Source organism: Lemur catta, chromosome 11, assembly GCF_020740605.2.
Source record: "Lemur catta isolate mLemCat1 chromosome 11, mLemCat1.pri, whole genome shotgun sequence".
Lineage (NCBI taxonomy): Eukaryota > Metazoa > Chordata > Mammalia > Primates > Lemuridae > Lemur > Lemur catta.
Genome location: NC_059138.1, coordinates 75,338,263 through 75,356,654, shown reverse-complemented (window position 1 = coordinate 75,356,654; position 18,392 = coordinate 75,338,263). Strand labels below are relative to the sequence as shown.

The following is an 18,392-nucleotide window of genomic DNA, read 5'->3' as shown; positions in this document are numbered from 1 at the left end:
AGAAAGTATTGACATTCAAGGATGAATCACAAGAGTGCTGGAATTGAGGCTTTACCCTTTGATAAGGCGTACATGGCACTTTAAAAGCTATCTGCTACTCCATATTTAATCAAAGTAATAATAACAAAAATAAGCAAGGACCCTTGGGTCTTTGGTTTGAAGGATATTAATTTTGCTGTTAAAGAAACTGGTCAGGATAAAAATAGAAAATAGAGCCTTCGTACTGCCTTTCAAATCTTGTTGGGACCCCACGTGATCAAAGAACTGATTAGTGACGGAGGGCTAAGGAATGTTCTGTGGGCCGGTAAGCATTTTTATGAGCTGATATATTTTTTAAGCTATCTCCAAGAATAAAAACATAGTCACTTTTCTTGTAAGCCTTTATTATTTTAAAATGTCAAGAATATATGACAACGCATAAAGATTTGCCAAATATGGTTATAGAAAGTACCCAGACATTTATTGTTCTCTGTACTTTCTCTGCTGGCAACATTTCATAATAAAAAATGCTAAAAGAATAAAAATGACATTAACAAAGAAAACAACCAGAATGTGTGTTTTGGGGGGAGGTTTACAAAGGAAGTTTAATTTGCTTCTGCAATGGTTAAAATTGTGAGATATCCGATTCCTAATTAGTTAGTATTTTTTAAATAATGTCTGATTTCAAAGTATAAATTATAAAGATGTTAAATTTATTGACACTCTAACAAACGTTAAAAGAACTCAACTCCCAGGAAACCTGAAATCCCTCCGTATCAACATAGTGCTGACAATTCATCATATTTAACAAGGTGCATTGGAAATAGCTGAGTACTGACCTCCCGAGGACAAATGATCCTCTTGGGACGAGGTGCCTCTTGCTGTAACTGATATACTGCCAAAAAAGAAAAGAAATAATTAGAATTAGAATACTGCAACGCATACCAACATGCCTTCAAGTATTTTCACCTAAGTACATCTCAAGAACTGCAAATATTAATATAAAAAACAAGATACAGACACATTTTTGATACTGGATAAAGTCAGGTCATTTATATGGAAATTAGTCATCATGATGATAAACTGGCAAAATTGATTCTTTTAATTCTTATAAAGGCCAATTTAGTTTCATAATTGTTACTGGCATGTTCATTTCATGGCTTTCTTGGAAGACTAGATATGGCTAAAATTCTTTTGACCATTTTAAAGATGAAATTCTACTTATGAATACCTGAGCAGTAAGATCATATAATAGGATTCCTGAATTTAAATGCTGATGTCTCTTGACATTCCAGGGAAGGAACTGGCATTAGAAAAGGAGTATCATTCTCTGAAATGTTAGTTATGTGCAGAGACACAACTGATTCTGTGAGTAAATGAAATACCAAACCATTTCTTTCTCTTTTTTTGCCCCCTGCCATTTTTGCCCTACCTATCATTTTAAATTCTCATCCATTCAATGACTTCCCACCCATTATCATTCCTCTCTCCTGGGCCCTTTCACATCTTAAATAATAATAATAATAATAATTCTCTTCCAACCTGCTTTAAAGATAGACTTTCAGGCTTGGGCTTAGAAGAAAGCAGGTCATTGTATATAATTTCTCAGACTATTATTTGTGATTTTTCAGACCATAATGAGTGATTTTTCTGCTGCTCAGCTAGTCTGGTTATTTTTCTTTGAAGGAAAAGCTACCCTATGCAGGTTCTACTTCTAGGAATATAGAGGCTAAAAGCAAACCAAGTTGATGTTATCTTCAGAATCCTGAAGAGGCAAAAATTAATTTTAGATGGAATAAATCTACAAAAAGTTAACAACTAGATCAATATAAAGTATTTCTAGAAAATGTAACAAGATAAGCAAAACTTTCTGATTTATTCCTAGGTCTAAAAATAAAAGAAATTTTAACTGAAGGGCAGATAGTCAGATGGAAACAGAGATAAAAATGATGGAATATATTTTGTAATTATGGCTCCCCAATGCCTTTAGCACAACATGGTTATTTTCTTACCTAATTAAGTGCAGACTACCCAGTTTTAGCACAGAGAAGAAACTATCAAACCCTCCTATAGATGTTGAAATGTGCCACATTTGCCTACACTAATGATGATGCATGTGCCACTTAAGGACAACTGTACCCACATATGAAAGGAAATCACAGTTCAACATAGCCCTTTAGCTCAGAAGGACACCAAAAATGACAGATAGATAAAAAGAAAGCTTCGAAACACCTGCCTCTCTATGGAAAAAGAGCCTGCAGATCCTAATGGACCAATGCATGGAAATGGGACTGAGTGGAGGAAAGGTGACCTGCCTTGCACACAAGATCATCAACCAGGTAGCACATATTATTCAGCTTGTGCTACGTGTTTCCATTGGCTTCCATGGCACCACACTCTCCTGGTTTTCCTCCTTTTATCCTGGCTGCCCTTTACCCCTGCCTGTTGCTGACTCCTCCTTCTCTACCTGCCCAGTGACTGTAGGAGATGCCCAAGGCTTATCTTAACCCTCTTCAGGTTGCATTCTCTGTCTTCTCCATAAGGACTCTCCTTCACCCCACACACACAAAAGGCTCCTGCATCTCTGCTCAGAAGCTGAACCTCCTAGAGATTCCTCCTGAGTTCCTCAAAAGGACCTCAACTTCAGCATGTCAAAAGTTGGACTCAGGATGTTTTCCTCCAAATCTGGGCCTCTTCCAGGAATCCTGACATCAGTGAAGGAGCCATCATGCACCCTATTTCTTCAGCCGGCATCCTAGAAGTTGTTCATCACACATCATATGGCCAGTTTGTCAACAGACGCATCAACTCCGCTTTGTAAAAGTCTCTCAAGTCTGTCCTCTCCTCTCCATCACTATCAACAATCCCAGCTTCAAGCTCTAGACTCTTACTACTCTCCAGCCTGTCCTCCACCTGGGGGCCAGAGTGATTGTTTTAAAATGTCAATCGGGTCATGTCACTACCCTGCTTAAAAGCCTTCCATGGCCTCCCACTGCTCTCAGATGAAGATCAAAACCTCTAACATGGTGACACTTCCCTGAATGGTCTTGCCTCCGTCTAATTCTACAACCTCACCATGTATCGTGCTCTCTTCTCAGTGAAGTTGGTTTTCTTCCTCTTTCCCTAAATGCACCAATGCTCCCTTCAACCTCAGGACCTTTGCATATGCTATTGCTTTTGTCTGTAATATCCTCTTCTCCTCCCCCTCAACCTCTTGTTATCTGCCCTCATCATCATGACCTCAGTTCAAATATCAACTTTGTGGAGGCGTCTTTCTTGACATCTCTTACACCAGACCCAAAGACATCACCCTAGTCTCTGCTCTTATAATTCCCTGTACTTTCATTTATATAACTTATCACAATTGTAATTCTGTATTTATTGGTGTGGGTTCTAGAAACAATTATCTCTCTCCCCACATCTTGTAAGTCCCATCTTGAGGGAAGAGACCATGTTTGTTTTTGTTTAGTCTTATATCCTCAGTATTTGTCGAGGTGCTTTGGATATAAATACAAATAAAATCACCTCTATTTTCAAAAAGTCTATCAGCTTTGTGGGGGGATGCAGAAGTTAGAAATATTTTTATGAAATAGTGCAGTAAATAAAAAAGCAGGTAAGGTATCATCTATTCAAGACTCTGGGTTACCAATGTCCATCAGAAGGGAATAGTTAAATGCACGATGGTACATCTTCTGATAGATACCACGTTCTTGTGATAAAGATTGAGAAAGCTCTCTGTACACAGTCATGGGATGATGATCAAGATATTCTGTTCAGTAAAAAGAGCCAGATGATGATGCACACACCCACCCACTCACCTACCCACACGCACAAACCCATATATACAGACAGGACAATGCAATATATCAATGTAGCAAAATCTGCCCTTGTACTCCATGAATATATACAAATAAAAATAGATTTAAATTTTTTTTTAAATGTTAAAAAAGAGTGGGAGTAAAATAATGATATAAATCCATCTTTGTTTACATCTGTGTAAAGAAACTCTGCAAGGAACAAGGAAGCAATAAAAGCAACTACATTTAGGCATTGAAAAGCAAGACAAGGACTGGGGAAAAGACTCCTCAATGTGTACTTTATTATATTGTTTTGACTTTTGAATCATATGTATGTGTTGTTTAATCAAAATAAGAAAACAAGGCTATAGGAGATAGAGTTCAAGAAGGCTTCCTGTAAAAGAGGAACCATGAGGAAGGGCTGGCCAACCAAAAATGCAGAAACAGTGGCGGGCGTTCTACTGGCTTGTGCCCTCCCTAATCACCAGGGAGGCTGCGTGGACTTCCTTTATTCCTTTCCAATCAGCCGCAATGCTGCTTAACCGCTTTTTAGCAGGATATTACTGCTACGAGTAATGAGCGTAAAGGGAACCAAGGGGGCCATCTCCTAGAATCACAGAGGGTTAGATCTAAGAGGAATTGCAGAATTCACATATGGAGAATCCTGTCCACTCTTTTCTTCCCATTGTTAATGCCTCTTTGAGGCCAAAAGTTATATGTGGGGGACATGGCTGGAGTGGCTTTTGTGAACACCTTTTTTAACGAAGGTGGCAAGGAAAGTGGACCTGTTATCAAAGAGAAGCCTTTTTAGCTAAGTGCTCCTTTGTAATTCAGAGCGAATATGCGAGCATCTGCTGTATGCCCGATCCCACAGTCAGCACTCCACGGAGGCTTTGGGGATGAATGGAGAGGCAGAGACAGGGGAAGATGGCAGCATACTAAGTGCCTGCCGTGTGTCAGGAACAACATTTTATTGAATTGTCATAAGAATACAGAAAAAATAACTATATCATTTATTAGATGAGAAAACAAGTGCAGAGAGGTTAAATATTTGCCCCAAGGCATCCAGCTAAAATGTACCCTTTTGATTCCAAAGCCCTGGTCTATTTTTCCTATGCCTCAGGGCCTTTGCACTTACTGTGCCTCCCACCCGGCTTGCTGGGATATCCACTCGGCTCACTCTCACCCTTCACTCAGGTCTCTGCTTCATTCTCACCTTGTCAGGGAGGCCTTCCCCGGCTTGCCTGTGAGAAATTCCAGCCCATCACTCTGCTCCCTTATATCGTTTCATGTTTCTTCACAGCATTACCATTAACACCATTAATAAATAAAAACTGGCTGGGCTAATGCCTGTAATCCCACCACTCTGAGAGGCCAAGACAGGAGGATCTCTTGAGGCCAGGAGTTCGAGACCAGCTTGGGCAACATAGTGAGACCCTCATAGCTATAAAAACTAAGACACTATCTGGGCATGGTGGTGCATGCCTGTAGTCCCAGCTACTCAGGAGGCTGAGGCAGGAGGATCTCTTGAGCCCAGGAATTCAAGGCTGTAGTGAGGTCTGATCATGCCACTGCACTCCAGTCTGGGTGACAGAGCAAGACTTTATCTCAACAAACAAACAAACAAAAACAACCAAAACTATAAATACTGTATTCATTTTGTGTGCTATCTTCCTTGACTAAAACCTAAGCTCTTTGAGGGCAAGGACTTTGCTCTGTCCACTGCAGTATCCTTAGCACTTACAATAGTGGTTAGCTCATAGAAGATGCTTAATGCATATTTGGTAAATGAACAGACTATATCTAATGGCCCATGGGTTAAAATCTGTGCCTTTGAGGAGCCTCTGATCTGGTGAGGGAGATGTGGGTGGAAAAACAAAACCAAGAGCTTTAATGAGGGGAAGAGGAGGACGCCATCCGATTTACTCGGGTGGTCAGGATGGCTTCCCAAGGGGAGAGGCAGGCAGCTCTCCCTGAAAGATTCTCGGGGTGTCTGCAGGAAGAAGGGTGGGAGTTACAGGTGGAGGAAAGGGCAACAGCAGGGAAAGGAAATGATGCACTGACTGGTCAACGAGAAGCCATTGCAGCTGTGGAGCCGGGGCGTGGGGCTGAGAGAAGGCCATGCGGAGCTGGACCTCGGCTGGCATGCTAAGGAGCGTGGGTGTCCTGTCTGCAACATAGAGGCAGTCACGTGTTTTGAGCAGAAGGTGACATGATCTAGTCTGTTTTAAAATAGTGGTAATAAGGAGAAGTCTATTCAGAAGAATAGAGGCTGCCATTTTCTGGGCATTTGCTATGTGCCAGACACCTGATATGCACCTTCTCACTTAACCTTCCCAACAAGCTTCCAAGGTCACTGTTACTGCCCCCTCACTGATAAGGGAGTGGAGATGCCTGCCAGCTTTGAAGATGCTCAAGATCACAAAGATAATAGATGAAATCAAGACCCAAAGCCTAGATTTCCAAACCCCAAAGCCTGTGGTTTTCAGCCCCAGCCAGCAGTTCTGTAACACAGGCCCCACGGGGGGCTGCTCATGTTAGACTCTCCCGGGAGCTGTTATGAAATACAAACTCCCAGACGCCATCCCTGGTGAGGCCCACTCTGCCAGTCTGGCTCAGGGCCCCCAAATCTGTTCTTTTTAAAGCTCTTCAGGAGACTCTAATGTACATCCAGGAGGAGGGCCCATCGTCCAGGGGAATGTCAGAGGCAGGGAGGCGAGTGAGACAGTATTTCACTCATGCACAAGAGAGATGGTGAAAGTGTGAGTTAAGATATCACTGGTGGAAATGCAGATGAGAAGGTGAGTTCAATGCCTCAAGAATCCAGAAGAGACTTAACAGGACTTGCTTACGGATTGAGTGAAGGGAAGGACCCCGAGTGACTGAGAGATTGCGATGCCATTAACAGAAACAGAGACTGCAGGCCACAGAACATTTCTGGATAGTTCCTCCCCTATGTCATCAGGCTAAATCGCATAGCTGTGACCTTTAGGGACCCTTTCAGCTTTAGTAAAGAAAACTGCAGTAAGCACCAATCTTACAACCAACTAGAACAGTCCTAGCCAGGGGGCAACTTGGAAGAGGGAAGGGAGAAGCCCCCCTGCAGACCCCACACGCCAGGGACACCATCTCTCCTTTCTGGCCCTTCAGCAGCAGACATCATAATCCCAACCAATGGTTTCTTTCTCAGGTCGCAGAATGAGCAGGTCTCAGAATGAGCAAGACCTGTTCTACGCTGCTCTAAACAACGGAAGTTGGCAAACAGATACAGAAGCCTGTTTGCCATGTGCACTGCATATCTGTCTATAAAAATAATGAGCTGGTGATCAAACACAATGGCCACCATGTAAATATAAGGCCCAGTCTCCTATCTTAGCCTCCAATGAGAGCCTGCTCATCATTTTCAAAGTTACCTATAACAGAAGAAACATCCACAGAAAAAATCTCCAAGGCACGTTTACTATCTATAACTGAAATAGGTCACATAATCTGAAATTACAGCTTCTTGAATTTTCTTTGTTTAACGAACACAATTCACAAGCAAAATGCAATAAATAATGTGTGTCACTTCTTGGGTCGTCTGTGAGTCTAGAGGTGAAAGGATGGAATTTTTGTCTAAGCAATGTCCGAAATATGTTCCAGGCACTCCCCAGCCCTGGGCCCCATACAGCACGTGAGAGAATTCTCAGCGCTGGAGTAAGCTGCTGGGCAGGGGAGGCAGGCACTGGGGCAGATGGATGGAGGTGGAGATCCCGGCTCCCCAAGAAACGCCGAGCAGATTGGGAAATCGAGAGCTCACTGAGAGAACATTCTACTTTTTCTTCAGTGAGAAAACCTGACTCACCCTCCTCTGGGAACAGAATCAACCTGCTCCCTGTGGATGACGCCCACGCCTGGGTGATGCTGAAACCCCGGCCAGGAGCTGAATCTAGCCACTTGTCCATGACACTGAGCCAGTACCACCCTGCTCACTGCCTAGATCTTCCCCATTTTCACAGAAAAAACTCACAGTGTGAGCAGGGAATTGTAGGTGCTTCAGATGTCGTCCTTGGCCTAACCCCACCCTCCAGCCTGCCTTGCTAACAGAATGTCAAGTCTTAACGGGGACTTCCTTCTCTTGTCTAAGAGCACTGTGAAAAACCCCTAGAAGGTCGTACAGCCTCATACCAGGAGGTCTCAGGCCTAAGTATGTGTAAGTAAAACCCATGGGGTTTGGTAAATTGCAGACCCTTTCCACTTTTCTAATTCACAGATGTGGGGTAGGGCTGAGGAATAATGATTGTGAATATTCTCCCCAGGTGATTCTGATCCAGGGGGTCGACAGATTAGAGTTTTGAGGTTCTAAACTCCTATTTAGGAAAACAGGCCTAAGCTTTGACAGCCCGACCTGCTGCCCGGGGGAATCTCCCGGGAGAGCCGTCAGCCACAGCACCTGCTGCTGAATGATGGCCCTTGGCCTCCTAAAACAGAAAATCTTTCAGAGTGTACCCGTGGTGGTTTGGCTTTTGAACTTGTCTTCTGGGGGCATACAGTTCACACAGTTCTGGTTTAACATTTAGAACGTAGTTTATTTATTTATTTTGTAAGTGAACTTGAAAGTAGCTTTTCTTTTAGGGCATTGAAATGAAAGCATTCTCAGTGGCTTCATCAGTGTTGTTGGGTTTGTTCTGAGAGTTAAGGATGAGCTGCAGATGTATGATACTTCATGACAAGATGATTTTGTGGAAATAGCTCAGTAAGTGATGGCTCTAGCTTCCAAGAAAAGCAGAGAAACAGAGTGGGCAGGAACTTAAGGGGCATCCTGTGACGTCATGGTTTCTTCAGTCAACACCCAATCTTATCCATCCTGTCGCCCCACAACTCCAAGCACAGTGCTTGGCTTAAGGCAGAGACTTACTATGTATTTGTTGAATGAAGAAATAAATTAATTAACACCATACTTTATAAAGCTTTGAAAGAGCTGATTTCTAAGGTTCCTTACTTTTCTGAATTTCTAAGTGAGATATCTTTGGTTGCCAACTCAGCATCCATTTCCATCTTTCCCATTCCAACATTAATCCAAATTTTCCAATCATGTGGGTTATATGAGATTGATCCTTCCCTGAGTTCCAGTGGTGGGTCCTGATTGGTTTAGCGCAGTTAGCACATCCCAACTCTCTGACCACAGTGATGGACTCAGGAATGGGTAATTCAGATCAATCAGGGCTGAGACACAATGCTGAGACTTTGTTTGAAGTGTCAAGAAGGTAGACTGTCTCTCTACCTCTTACTCTTGAATGACAGAGTGATAGCCCTGGTGTTGTTGGTAGCTATCTGGGGATCACAAAGAAAGAACATTCTAAGAGTAGAGCCAAACCAAGGAAAGTGGAGCCAAGATAGGAAGAAATATACACTGGGTTCTGGTAATGTCATCTGAGTTTCTGGAATAAGTCAAGCCTGAAGCCAGTGCCTCTGGACCTTTTGCTTAAGTCAATCAATGTGATTGAGTAAAGTATTCTGTTACTTGCAACCCAGAGCATTGCAATTAGCATTAAAACTTAGAAACAGTTTCTTATGATGAATCATTAGAAGAAGAAGACTAATATTGTTTAGGAATAATGTCATAATTGGAACTAATGCTTCATAACAAGAATCTGACATTAAATAAGTCAAACTTATGGTCTACAATAGTGAATAAAAGCAAAGAGATAGCTATATACATTTCTAATCATTGCAAATCATAAATTTTTAAACCAACTCCTAAACTATGGCAAAAATATACTGCATGCAATAAATATATGAGAGCTTTGATAGTACCAAATAATTTCCAGAGTTAAAAAATATGTGATAGAAGAATATAGATTCCATAAATGATATGCTAATGAGCTTGACATAAGTATTTAAAATTAATCTCTCAAAGGATGATTTGTGAGCACTTCAAAGAGAAGGGCTTAGTGATTCCTGAGGTTCAGAATGGATTTACCAATAGGTTATCTAAAACAAAACAAATTCAATATTCTGAAAGCTTTGTTGGATTTTCAGGGAAATGCTAGAGTTTCAGCATATTTGGATTTTTAAAAGTACCGCATTAAGGTCTGTAAGGCCTTCAGATTCCTTCTCCTAGTCATTTTTCAAGACCTACGTGCAAATTTAATGTCTTCTATAAAGTCTTCTCTAATCCCAGGAAGTAGAGGAGTAGAATTTTGTTACTACAATCCATTTGCATTTTAAGTTTATTGTTTTACATCTATCTCCCTTACTAGGCTGTAAATTGGAGGAAAGTATAAACCACATTTTATTCATTGTTGATTCCTAATACCCCCTGACATTGAGAAAGCATTTGCTCAAAGATTAATTAAATGAATGGATGATATTCTTGGGAATAAGATGGGGTAGCATGAGCTTGATAATAACATTGTGAGGTATATGGAGATTTCCAAGTGGCCCAACACCCAAAGTCAAAGAATTCATGAAGTAGAGCCTAGATGACTATTAGTTGGGTGTAATAAAGAAGAACTTCACATATGCTATGAGGTTTATATTAAATAACTTCAACCACCCCTTCTGCAAGTAAAGTTTTACGATTCTAGAGCAAATAAAAAAAACACAACTTGGTTAGATCCAAAAATAAAACTTAAAACCAACGCACGAAGGTAAAACTGATATTGTGACATGTAATTAGCAATGCTTTTCTAGCTTTCTCAGGACACAGAAGTGCTTTTAAGAGATATATTGGGTGGCACAAGGTCACTTAGAAAAAGGCAAAATGTATTTGAGCCAATATCACCTTTTCACTTCAGCAAAGTTCTTTGCAGTGGCATTCACTCAACAAATATTTATTAGGTAGTTAATGTTTGCGAGGCTGTGTGCACAGCAGTGTGCAAGGCACAGTCAGTCAGAGAACACCCAATACCTCTCACTACAGAGATTTTGTTGATTTACTGTCAGAGCACTTCACACTCCATTAGGAAACAAACAAACACAAAAAAACCATCCAATTACTAAGTCATTAGCTCTGCCTTTTAAAATAGAAGATGGGGATGCAGAGCACTAGATTGGAAGGGCCCTTAGAGACCCAGCACGATCCCCTTTATTTCACAGATGGAAGAACAGACTCATGTAATGAAGAAGAGGTGCCTCTGTGTGTGCCGACAAGGAAAGACAAAAACAAGATGTTTGTGCAGTGAAACAAGTTGAAGGACACCAAGTAAAGCTTAAAGCCATCTTTACAAAACAACGCAACAACAAAAATGCCGGGATACTAAGCATGGGTTTTTAAACAATTGGAAGGATATGTCTTCTAAAATTGACAGAGGTCAGCTATTGGGAAAGAGTGGAACCCGGAGGGGGCTGGAATGCGGGGTGGGGGGCTGCTTTGGGGACTGTGGGAAACTTTTACTCTCGGTTTTGTGTATTTCCCTAACGTAGCTTTGTATTGCTTTTGTAACAAATACGTACATATAGGTATATGTGTGTGTGTCTGTGTATGTGTGTGTGTATATACCGATGTATAAAGTTTCAAACAAAAGGAGAAGAGTCTTGGAGACTTGCGGGCTGTGAGTGAGGCTTGCATCTGGGTTCCACTCTGAACGTCACCCCACCGCTTTTTGTGAAACCTTTTCGAAGTTACTTAAGCTTGATGAGCTGTGGTTTCCTTACATGCGAAGTGGAGATAATAATAGTACCCATCTGTTAGGGCTGCGGTGAGAATCTGAGACCCAGTCGCTCAGAGCAGCGGCTGGCACAGGGCAGGTTCTCAATGGGCAGCGGCGACCATGGCAACAACAACCACGGCAGTAATGATGATTCTTATTACTGCTGCCTAGAAGGGAAGCCTGAACGGAACCGTGTCCCCTGGGCGGTGACACAGTGGGTCCCTCCTACCACAGTCCCTCCCTCTCTCACTGGAGAACTGCTGAGTCAGGCATATGTGACTGAGGAGAGAGAAGACAGGTCTAAGGCGATGACAACTGCCTGCCTTTCTGAGGGGGGCTGAGTGCTGATCAGACATGATCTCTGTTTCTAAGGAGTCACCCTTAGTGACCAAACATTATTCTTTGCTAATCTGTTAATTTTTCACCAGTTAATGGTCATATGATATTACAGCCTTAGGATGATCGGCCAAGAACGTAAATCATGGGAGTCAACACATTCACTCTTGACGACCAACTGTGCAAAGAAATAAAATAAAAATAAAGCCCCAAACTGAAAGGCAGAGAGTCAGAACAGACACCTCCCTTTTCCAAGCCTTCCTGAGCAGGGGAGCAGGCAGCTGGTTCTTGGAGGAACGAGGCAGGGGAGAGGGGCTGGGTTAGTCCTCTCTGACTAACATCTCTCCTTAGTGGAAAAAGAAAGATGTGGGTTTGCAGTGCTGTGACGTGGCAAGGGCAAGAATTGTTCCAGAAGGCAGGCCTGCTGAGGACTTCTGAGGAGACTTTCATTTCAGGTACTCACAGTATGATTTCCATATTGGAGGCTGGTATTCTTCAGCATCTAGAATGAAAAAGAAAGAAATCGGTCTGTCAGCCTGAACGTCAAACTGTCAACATGTGTCTTTGCTGAGGGAACAACACTGTGTCAGCAGGACTTGCATTCCTGTCCCCGGCGCTCTCTGCTCCTTTGGGAGGCGTTTCTGGGCGGGAGGGAGGGAACGTTCATGGAAACTTTGTGGACCTGGCACCACTGTCTTCAGATCGCTCACTGTGACAGAAGCAATTGCTTAACACTTTTCATAGAGCCCAGTAAATCAAAAAAGATTTTTAAAGCAATTAACTTGATTGTACCCTCTAGAAATCCCTTCAAACAGTATTTATTTAACTTGGCATAAAAAAACATATAATTTATCTCACAATTTCCAATCAGACCTTTAGCCCATTTATTAAGACTTGAGGGCAAGACGCGAACTGGCAAGTATGTAATATTAAATCTGTAGAGTTGCTCAACCCAACCAACTGAACTCCTAAAATACTAGGTCTGACAGCAGAGACACTGATGATTCAATTGGAATCGCATTATCTCCTTGAATTAACTCCAATGTGTGACTTAAAAAATTTCCAGAAACCTCTCAGCAATCAGAAGTGTCAGAGTGAAAGAGTTACAGCAAAATGGAGAGGATGAAATTGTTATTCATCAATCTAGGAAACAGACAATAGGAGAAAATCTGCTTGTTCAGTTGACTCAACCATCCCAGTGCCAACAGCTGAATTTATAATTCTGATGCAGCTATTAGAGTCCTCCTGAGCTCATCGCTATAAGGCCTTGGGAAAATATGCTCTAGCTTAATTAGCCGGGGCAGAGGTGGGGGGGAAATCCTTTTCCCCAAAACACAGAAGGTTGATCCAGGGGACAGCAGGGTTGGGGGACAACATTAAAAGTTCTCTAGTTCAGCCCCTTTAGATAAGGAAACTCTTTATTTTTCTCATCCTACACCCCCACATTTATTCAGTTGGCTGAATAAATGTGATCATTAACTCAATATTTTTGTCAAAGTAAGAGAACAATATCTTAGAATAGTGAGCTTTTTAACCTAAATAAGCAATTAATTTCATCCTATATGTGACATAAACCAAGTTTAATGGGTTTGTATGAATGTTTGTTTAAAAAAAAATTCAAAGAAAATAAATCCAGTTTACGAGTTGACGGTAAAATTCTAGAAGCATCCATATGATGCCACTTCATCAGAAAATTCAGGCCCATTATGTTAAAATGTTGACATCTTCAAAAATATTTTTTCAAAGATAAATAAAGATCAACACACACATACCCACATACACCCACTCACAGAGTATAGATTGCATAGAAACGTACATCCCTGAGATGCCACCTACCCAAAGCTATAATGTCTTGCTATTTTGGATGAGATTGATTCTTTGAAGCAAGCACAGCCCGTAGACCTAGAAGTGGTGAAGAGTGTTGAGAACCTAGAGCACTGCTTTCTATCTATGCAGAAAAGCCCTGAGGCAGAGGAATTAGTCTCCTTTACGTAGGTCTTTAAATACAGCCCAGATACTCAGCTTGGGTCCGCTAAGGACTTCTTACCTAAAGTTAGACTTCTAGATTAGATGACTTTTCACTGTCCATTTCAGTCTTGTTCTGTGAGAAACCTAGAACTTTGTTTCATCTGAAAGGCTGGCCCCTAACTTAACCTTGATTTAGGCTGCCCTGCAGACTACATGAACAATTTATCCCTCTCCAGTCGCTCCTTGGTGGCAACATAACGTAGAAGTGAAGAAAGCTGCCTACAGAGACGGGAGATCATACCACTCCCGTGCATAGAATTCCCCAGCATCTCCCCTCTGCATGTGGAGTAAAATCTGAGCATCCTGCTGTGGCCTGCAGTCCTGCGTCATTGGGAGCCTGCCTGCCTCTCTGATTTCACTGCACACGTCTTGCCATTTTTCACTTATCATCCAACCACACTGGTTTCCTCTCTGCTCCTGGAACAAGCCAGGCTCTTTCAAATCCCTTGACCTTTGCTCTTATGGACTCTCCATGGAAAATGCTCTCCAACAGGGCTCTGCCTGGCTCACCTGCTCCAGCATGTAGGGCTCAGCTCGATGTCACCTCCTAATGTCACCTCCTGGGGGGGCTTTCCCTGCCATCCTTGTACAAAGTAGCCTTCTCCCTACTCCAGTCACTTCCCTAACAGAGAGCTTATTTTTCTTCATAGCACTTATTACCACCTGAAATTATTACTGATGTGTTGCTTTGTTTCGACGGGCCTCGTCCACTAGTAGCCAAACTCCACAAAAGCAGGAATTTTGCCTCATTCACTTTGGCATCACCAGCCCTTAGAAGGGTGCCTGACATATATTAATAACAGGCATTCAAACAAAACAAAACAAAACACAAATTTGTGTTACATAAATGAATGAACTCTCAGGGTTCAATTCCTACCCATGACAACTATTGGCCGAAGAACTCAAAGTAGATTATCTAGCTTCTATTAAGAGCCTCCCAATACTCATCTTTGTAAAACAGAAAAAATAAAAGTAGAGGTAACCTATCTCTTAGGGGCCCTTTGGGAATTAAATGAGATAGTGGATGCATATGCAGTTCTTGGGGCAATGCCCAGCAAACAGCAAGTTCTCAATATCGCTCCACCGATGTCGCCATGTTACTGTCATTGTTACACCCTGACCTGATTCTTCCCAGGTGGGCCCTCGCTCTTGTCTTCTCTCTCAACGGCAGCTAGTGACTGTCTTGATTCTTGTCCCCAAATCTGGAGCCTGTAATTAAGTTCCAGTGCTGTTGTGATGGAAGGTTTTTCTTTCCCATAAAAGAATTCAAAGTGAGAGGCCATTTGTCACGCTTCAGTGGAACAACTATAATTACTTTGGCCTTAGAGATATGTTTTACAAACCACTGAAGCACACTGTCAGGAGGCCTTGGTCAAGTGACGAAGCACAAAATATTTTTAATATATTGAAATAAATCTTTAGTTGCGCCCACCCCCACCCCACCAACACATATGCTATTTGCCCCAATGTCACACAGTACTTTCCAAAGATCACCTTTACTCTTGGATAACCTGACACTTTTTAAAACATCCTGGAATAGGTTTTCAAGGTCACTTAGTTCCCATTCATCATTTGGCAAATAAGGAAAATGAAATGCAGAATGATTAAGTGACTTCCTCAAGGTCATAAAACAAATTAGAGGCAGAGGTGGGAGGTTCGACTTCCTGATCTCTAACACATCATTCACTCTTGCCAGGCAGTCCCCCTGAATTTACATGTATTGAAATCAAGAAAATAAAATTATTGTATATTAGATTTGTTATTTCAATTCTTGTGAAGCTTAAAAGAAAAAAGTAAAATAGAGAAAAAAATTAGTATTATGAAAATTTGCCAGTAAGTCAAATGGTGGGGCAGTATTCCATTTCTGCAAATAAACCAGCTAATAGTTAAAGTTGGGGGATGCAAGGTACTGGACATACTGACAACATAAGGCATAATGCTTTCTGAAAATGTACTATTTTGTTAAACATTTTAGAGAAATGGGTATAATGCAGAAGGAAGGTAGAGGAAGTAGAACAAGAAGCTCCATATTTTTTTAAAAAACCTATCATGAGAAGCTCCATATTTTTTTAAAAAACCTATCATTAAACTCAGAAGACAGTTATACATTTTTAGAAAGGGATGATAAATTATAAGGCTCAGAGAGGCTTAGAAAACATATCGCTTAAAAACTTTGACTAATATGTACCTAACCTTTAAGAAATGTGTCAACCCTCTGACTCAGCAATTCTATTCGTGGTAATCTAGCCAAAGGTAGTAATCGAACACGTGTACAAAGACATATACATGATCAAGGTGTTCATTGCTGCTACGTGTATAATAGCAAACCTAAAAGCACAGAAAGAAGGGAGTAGTGAAATAATTATCATATACTGAGCCATGAAAATGATAGTTTGAGTTATGGCTTTGTGGTCAAGAGTGCAGTCTCTGGAGCTAGATTGTCTAGGTTCAAAACCTAGTTCTGCCACCTACTAGCTGTGTAACCTTAGGCAAATTATCTAACCTGTCTGTGCCTCAGTTTCTTAATCTATAAAATGAGAATAATAATACCACCCAACATATAGCATTTTTGCAAGCACTGCATGGGTTAATATGCATAATGCTTAGTCTATAAAGAGAAAATAACAACTATGGTTCATTTCATTACAGCCATGTATAGGAGAAAGCTAAAAGTGAAGAGATTAACAGAACAAGAGAGAGAAAGAGAGAGAAAGACTATTCCAAATAAAGGGTGCAATAAAAAAGTAAATGAAGGATGGACACAAAATAAATTGTGAGAAAATAATAAAATAAAATGCTTAGGGGCCTGGCATACAGTAAACTCTATGCTTGCTGTTATTATTTACTTTAATGACAGAAAAATATTCACGCTATATTGTTAAGTATTAAACAAATCAGTCTGTGAAATAATTTATTAAATATAATCTCATTTTTAAGAAATGGTAAATATTTATATACATAGAAATTATCCAGAAGGCTATAAACCCAATTATTAAAAGTTGCTCTACCTGACAAAAATATAGGTGATTTCTAATTTTTCTTCTTTTGCTTACTGGCCCTTATAATTCTCTCTCTCTCTCTTCCTATATATGTATTTTTTTTGCATAAAAATTAAAAAGAATGAGAAATAAATTTGTAGGAGTGATAGATTTTTTTTAAAAAAACACATTGCCTAAATAAATCATCATCTTGAAAATAAAGTAGATGTAAAAAGACCCAATAAAAATAATCCTTATAATAACGCATGCAGCATGTACAGTGTTAGGGTAGGAAGTACTAAGGGTGAGACAAAAGAAAAGAGATCATTGCTTTTGTAGCAAAAGTCCATGCCCAATTCTTCTGGCCCTCTTTTAAAAATTCTGTGAAATAAACATTCATGAGCAATTAATTCTAAGCAGGCTGGAAAACAGGTTATCTTCTCTCATTAAAGAGGGGGAAATGGAAAAAAGACATAGGATGCTTAGAAAATGATCAAAACCTTGCAAAAATAGGTAATAAGACCACTCAAATGAAAATAATCCATAAAGAATTTAAACATATTAAAGAAAAAGAAAAGAAAAGTGAAAGAAAAACTGGTTTAAGAGGCCCAGAGGTGCAGGTTAAAACTCAAAAGCAACCCTGAGAAAACCTTATGTGCTAAAGTAACTAAACCCTAAAAAGATGCTGCTGCTGTTCTGGTCTGTGGGAGAAGACAAAGAATTCTGGGATTATCCCAGAGAAAGCTCCTTGATGTCTGAGACAGATGGAGGGGATGACGGGGACAACAGAGACCACGTGTCATAAAAACTCATCTTTCTAGATCAAGAACACAGCAAAAATAACGGAATATCTCTTTTGTTTTTACTAAACTTTAAAGTAATACATTCTTACTGTTGAAAACAGAAAAAGTCCAATAATCTAAAAATACATATTTTAGAAATTCCCCTCTCTCAGAAAAAAAGCACCATTAAGAAATTTGAGTGAATCCTTTCAGATTTTGTTCTGTGAATAGCTAGAATAAAAATGTACAAAAATGGTTTCATACCACACATACTGTTCTGCCATTTGCTTTTTGAATTTAATGATATTTCTTTCCATGTCACTATACATAGATCTGCGTTATTTTCTTTTTTTAACTGCTGCTTGATCTTCCACTGCATGAGTATTCCAAAATGTATTTAATTCATTTATGCAATAATTTCCGACTGATGGACATTTAGGCTATTTCCAATTTGGGGGTACTATAAACAATGCTGCACTAATACGTTATATGTGCAGTATAGATTCGGGGAAGTTGAACAGCTGGGTGAAATTTACTTATCAATTTAGTTATTTAAGATAGTCTTGCTCTGTTGCCCTGGCCAGAATGCAGTGACATCATCATAGTTCACAGCAACCTCAAACTCTTGGGCTCAAGCGATCCTCCTGCCTCAGCCTCCCAAGTAGCTGGGACTACAGGTGTGCACCACCACACCTGGCTAATTTTTCTATTTTTAGTAGAGACAGGGTCTCCCTCTTGCTCAGGCTGGTCTCAAACTCCTGACCTCAAGTGATCCTCCTGCTTCAGCCTCCCAGAGTGCTAGGATTACAGGTGTCAGCCACTGTATCTGGCCCCTGTATTCTTTATTTTAAAAGTTAT

General features: G+C 40.7%; 1 protein-coding gene across 2 annotated transcripts in view; it reads right to left on the bottom strand.

The window, feature by feature from the left end:
- CHN2 (chimerin 2) overlaps positions 1-18,392 on the bottom strand; it is a 292,015-nt gene that overhangs the window by 135,743 nt on the left and 137,880 nt on the right. For both annotated transcript variants that reach the window (XM_045564214.1, XM_045564215.1), the window contains exons 2-3: positions 12,210-12,248; positions 819-874 (exon numbers count right to left, since the gene is read on the bottom strand). In XM_045564214.1, the coding sequence (XP_045420170.1) occupies positions 819-874; positions 12,210-12,248 (95 nt within the window). The remainder of the gene's footprint in view (positions 1-818; positions 875-12,209; positions 12,249-18,392) is intronic.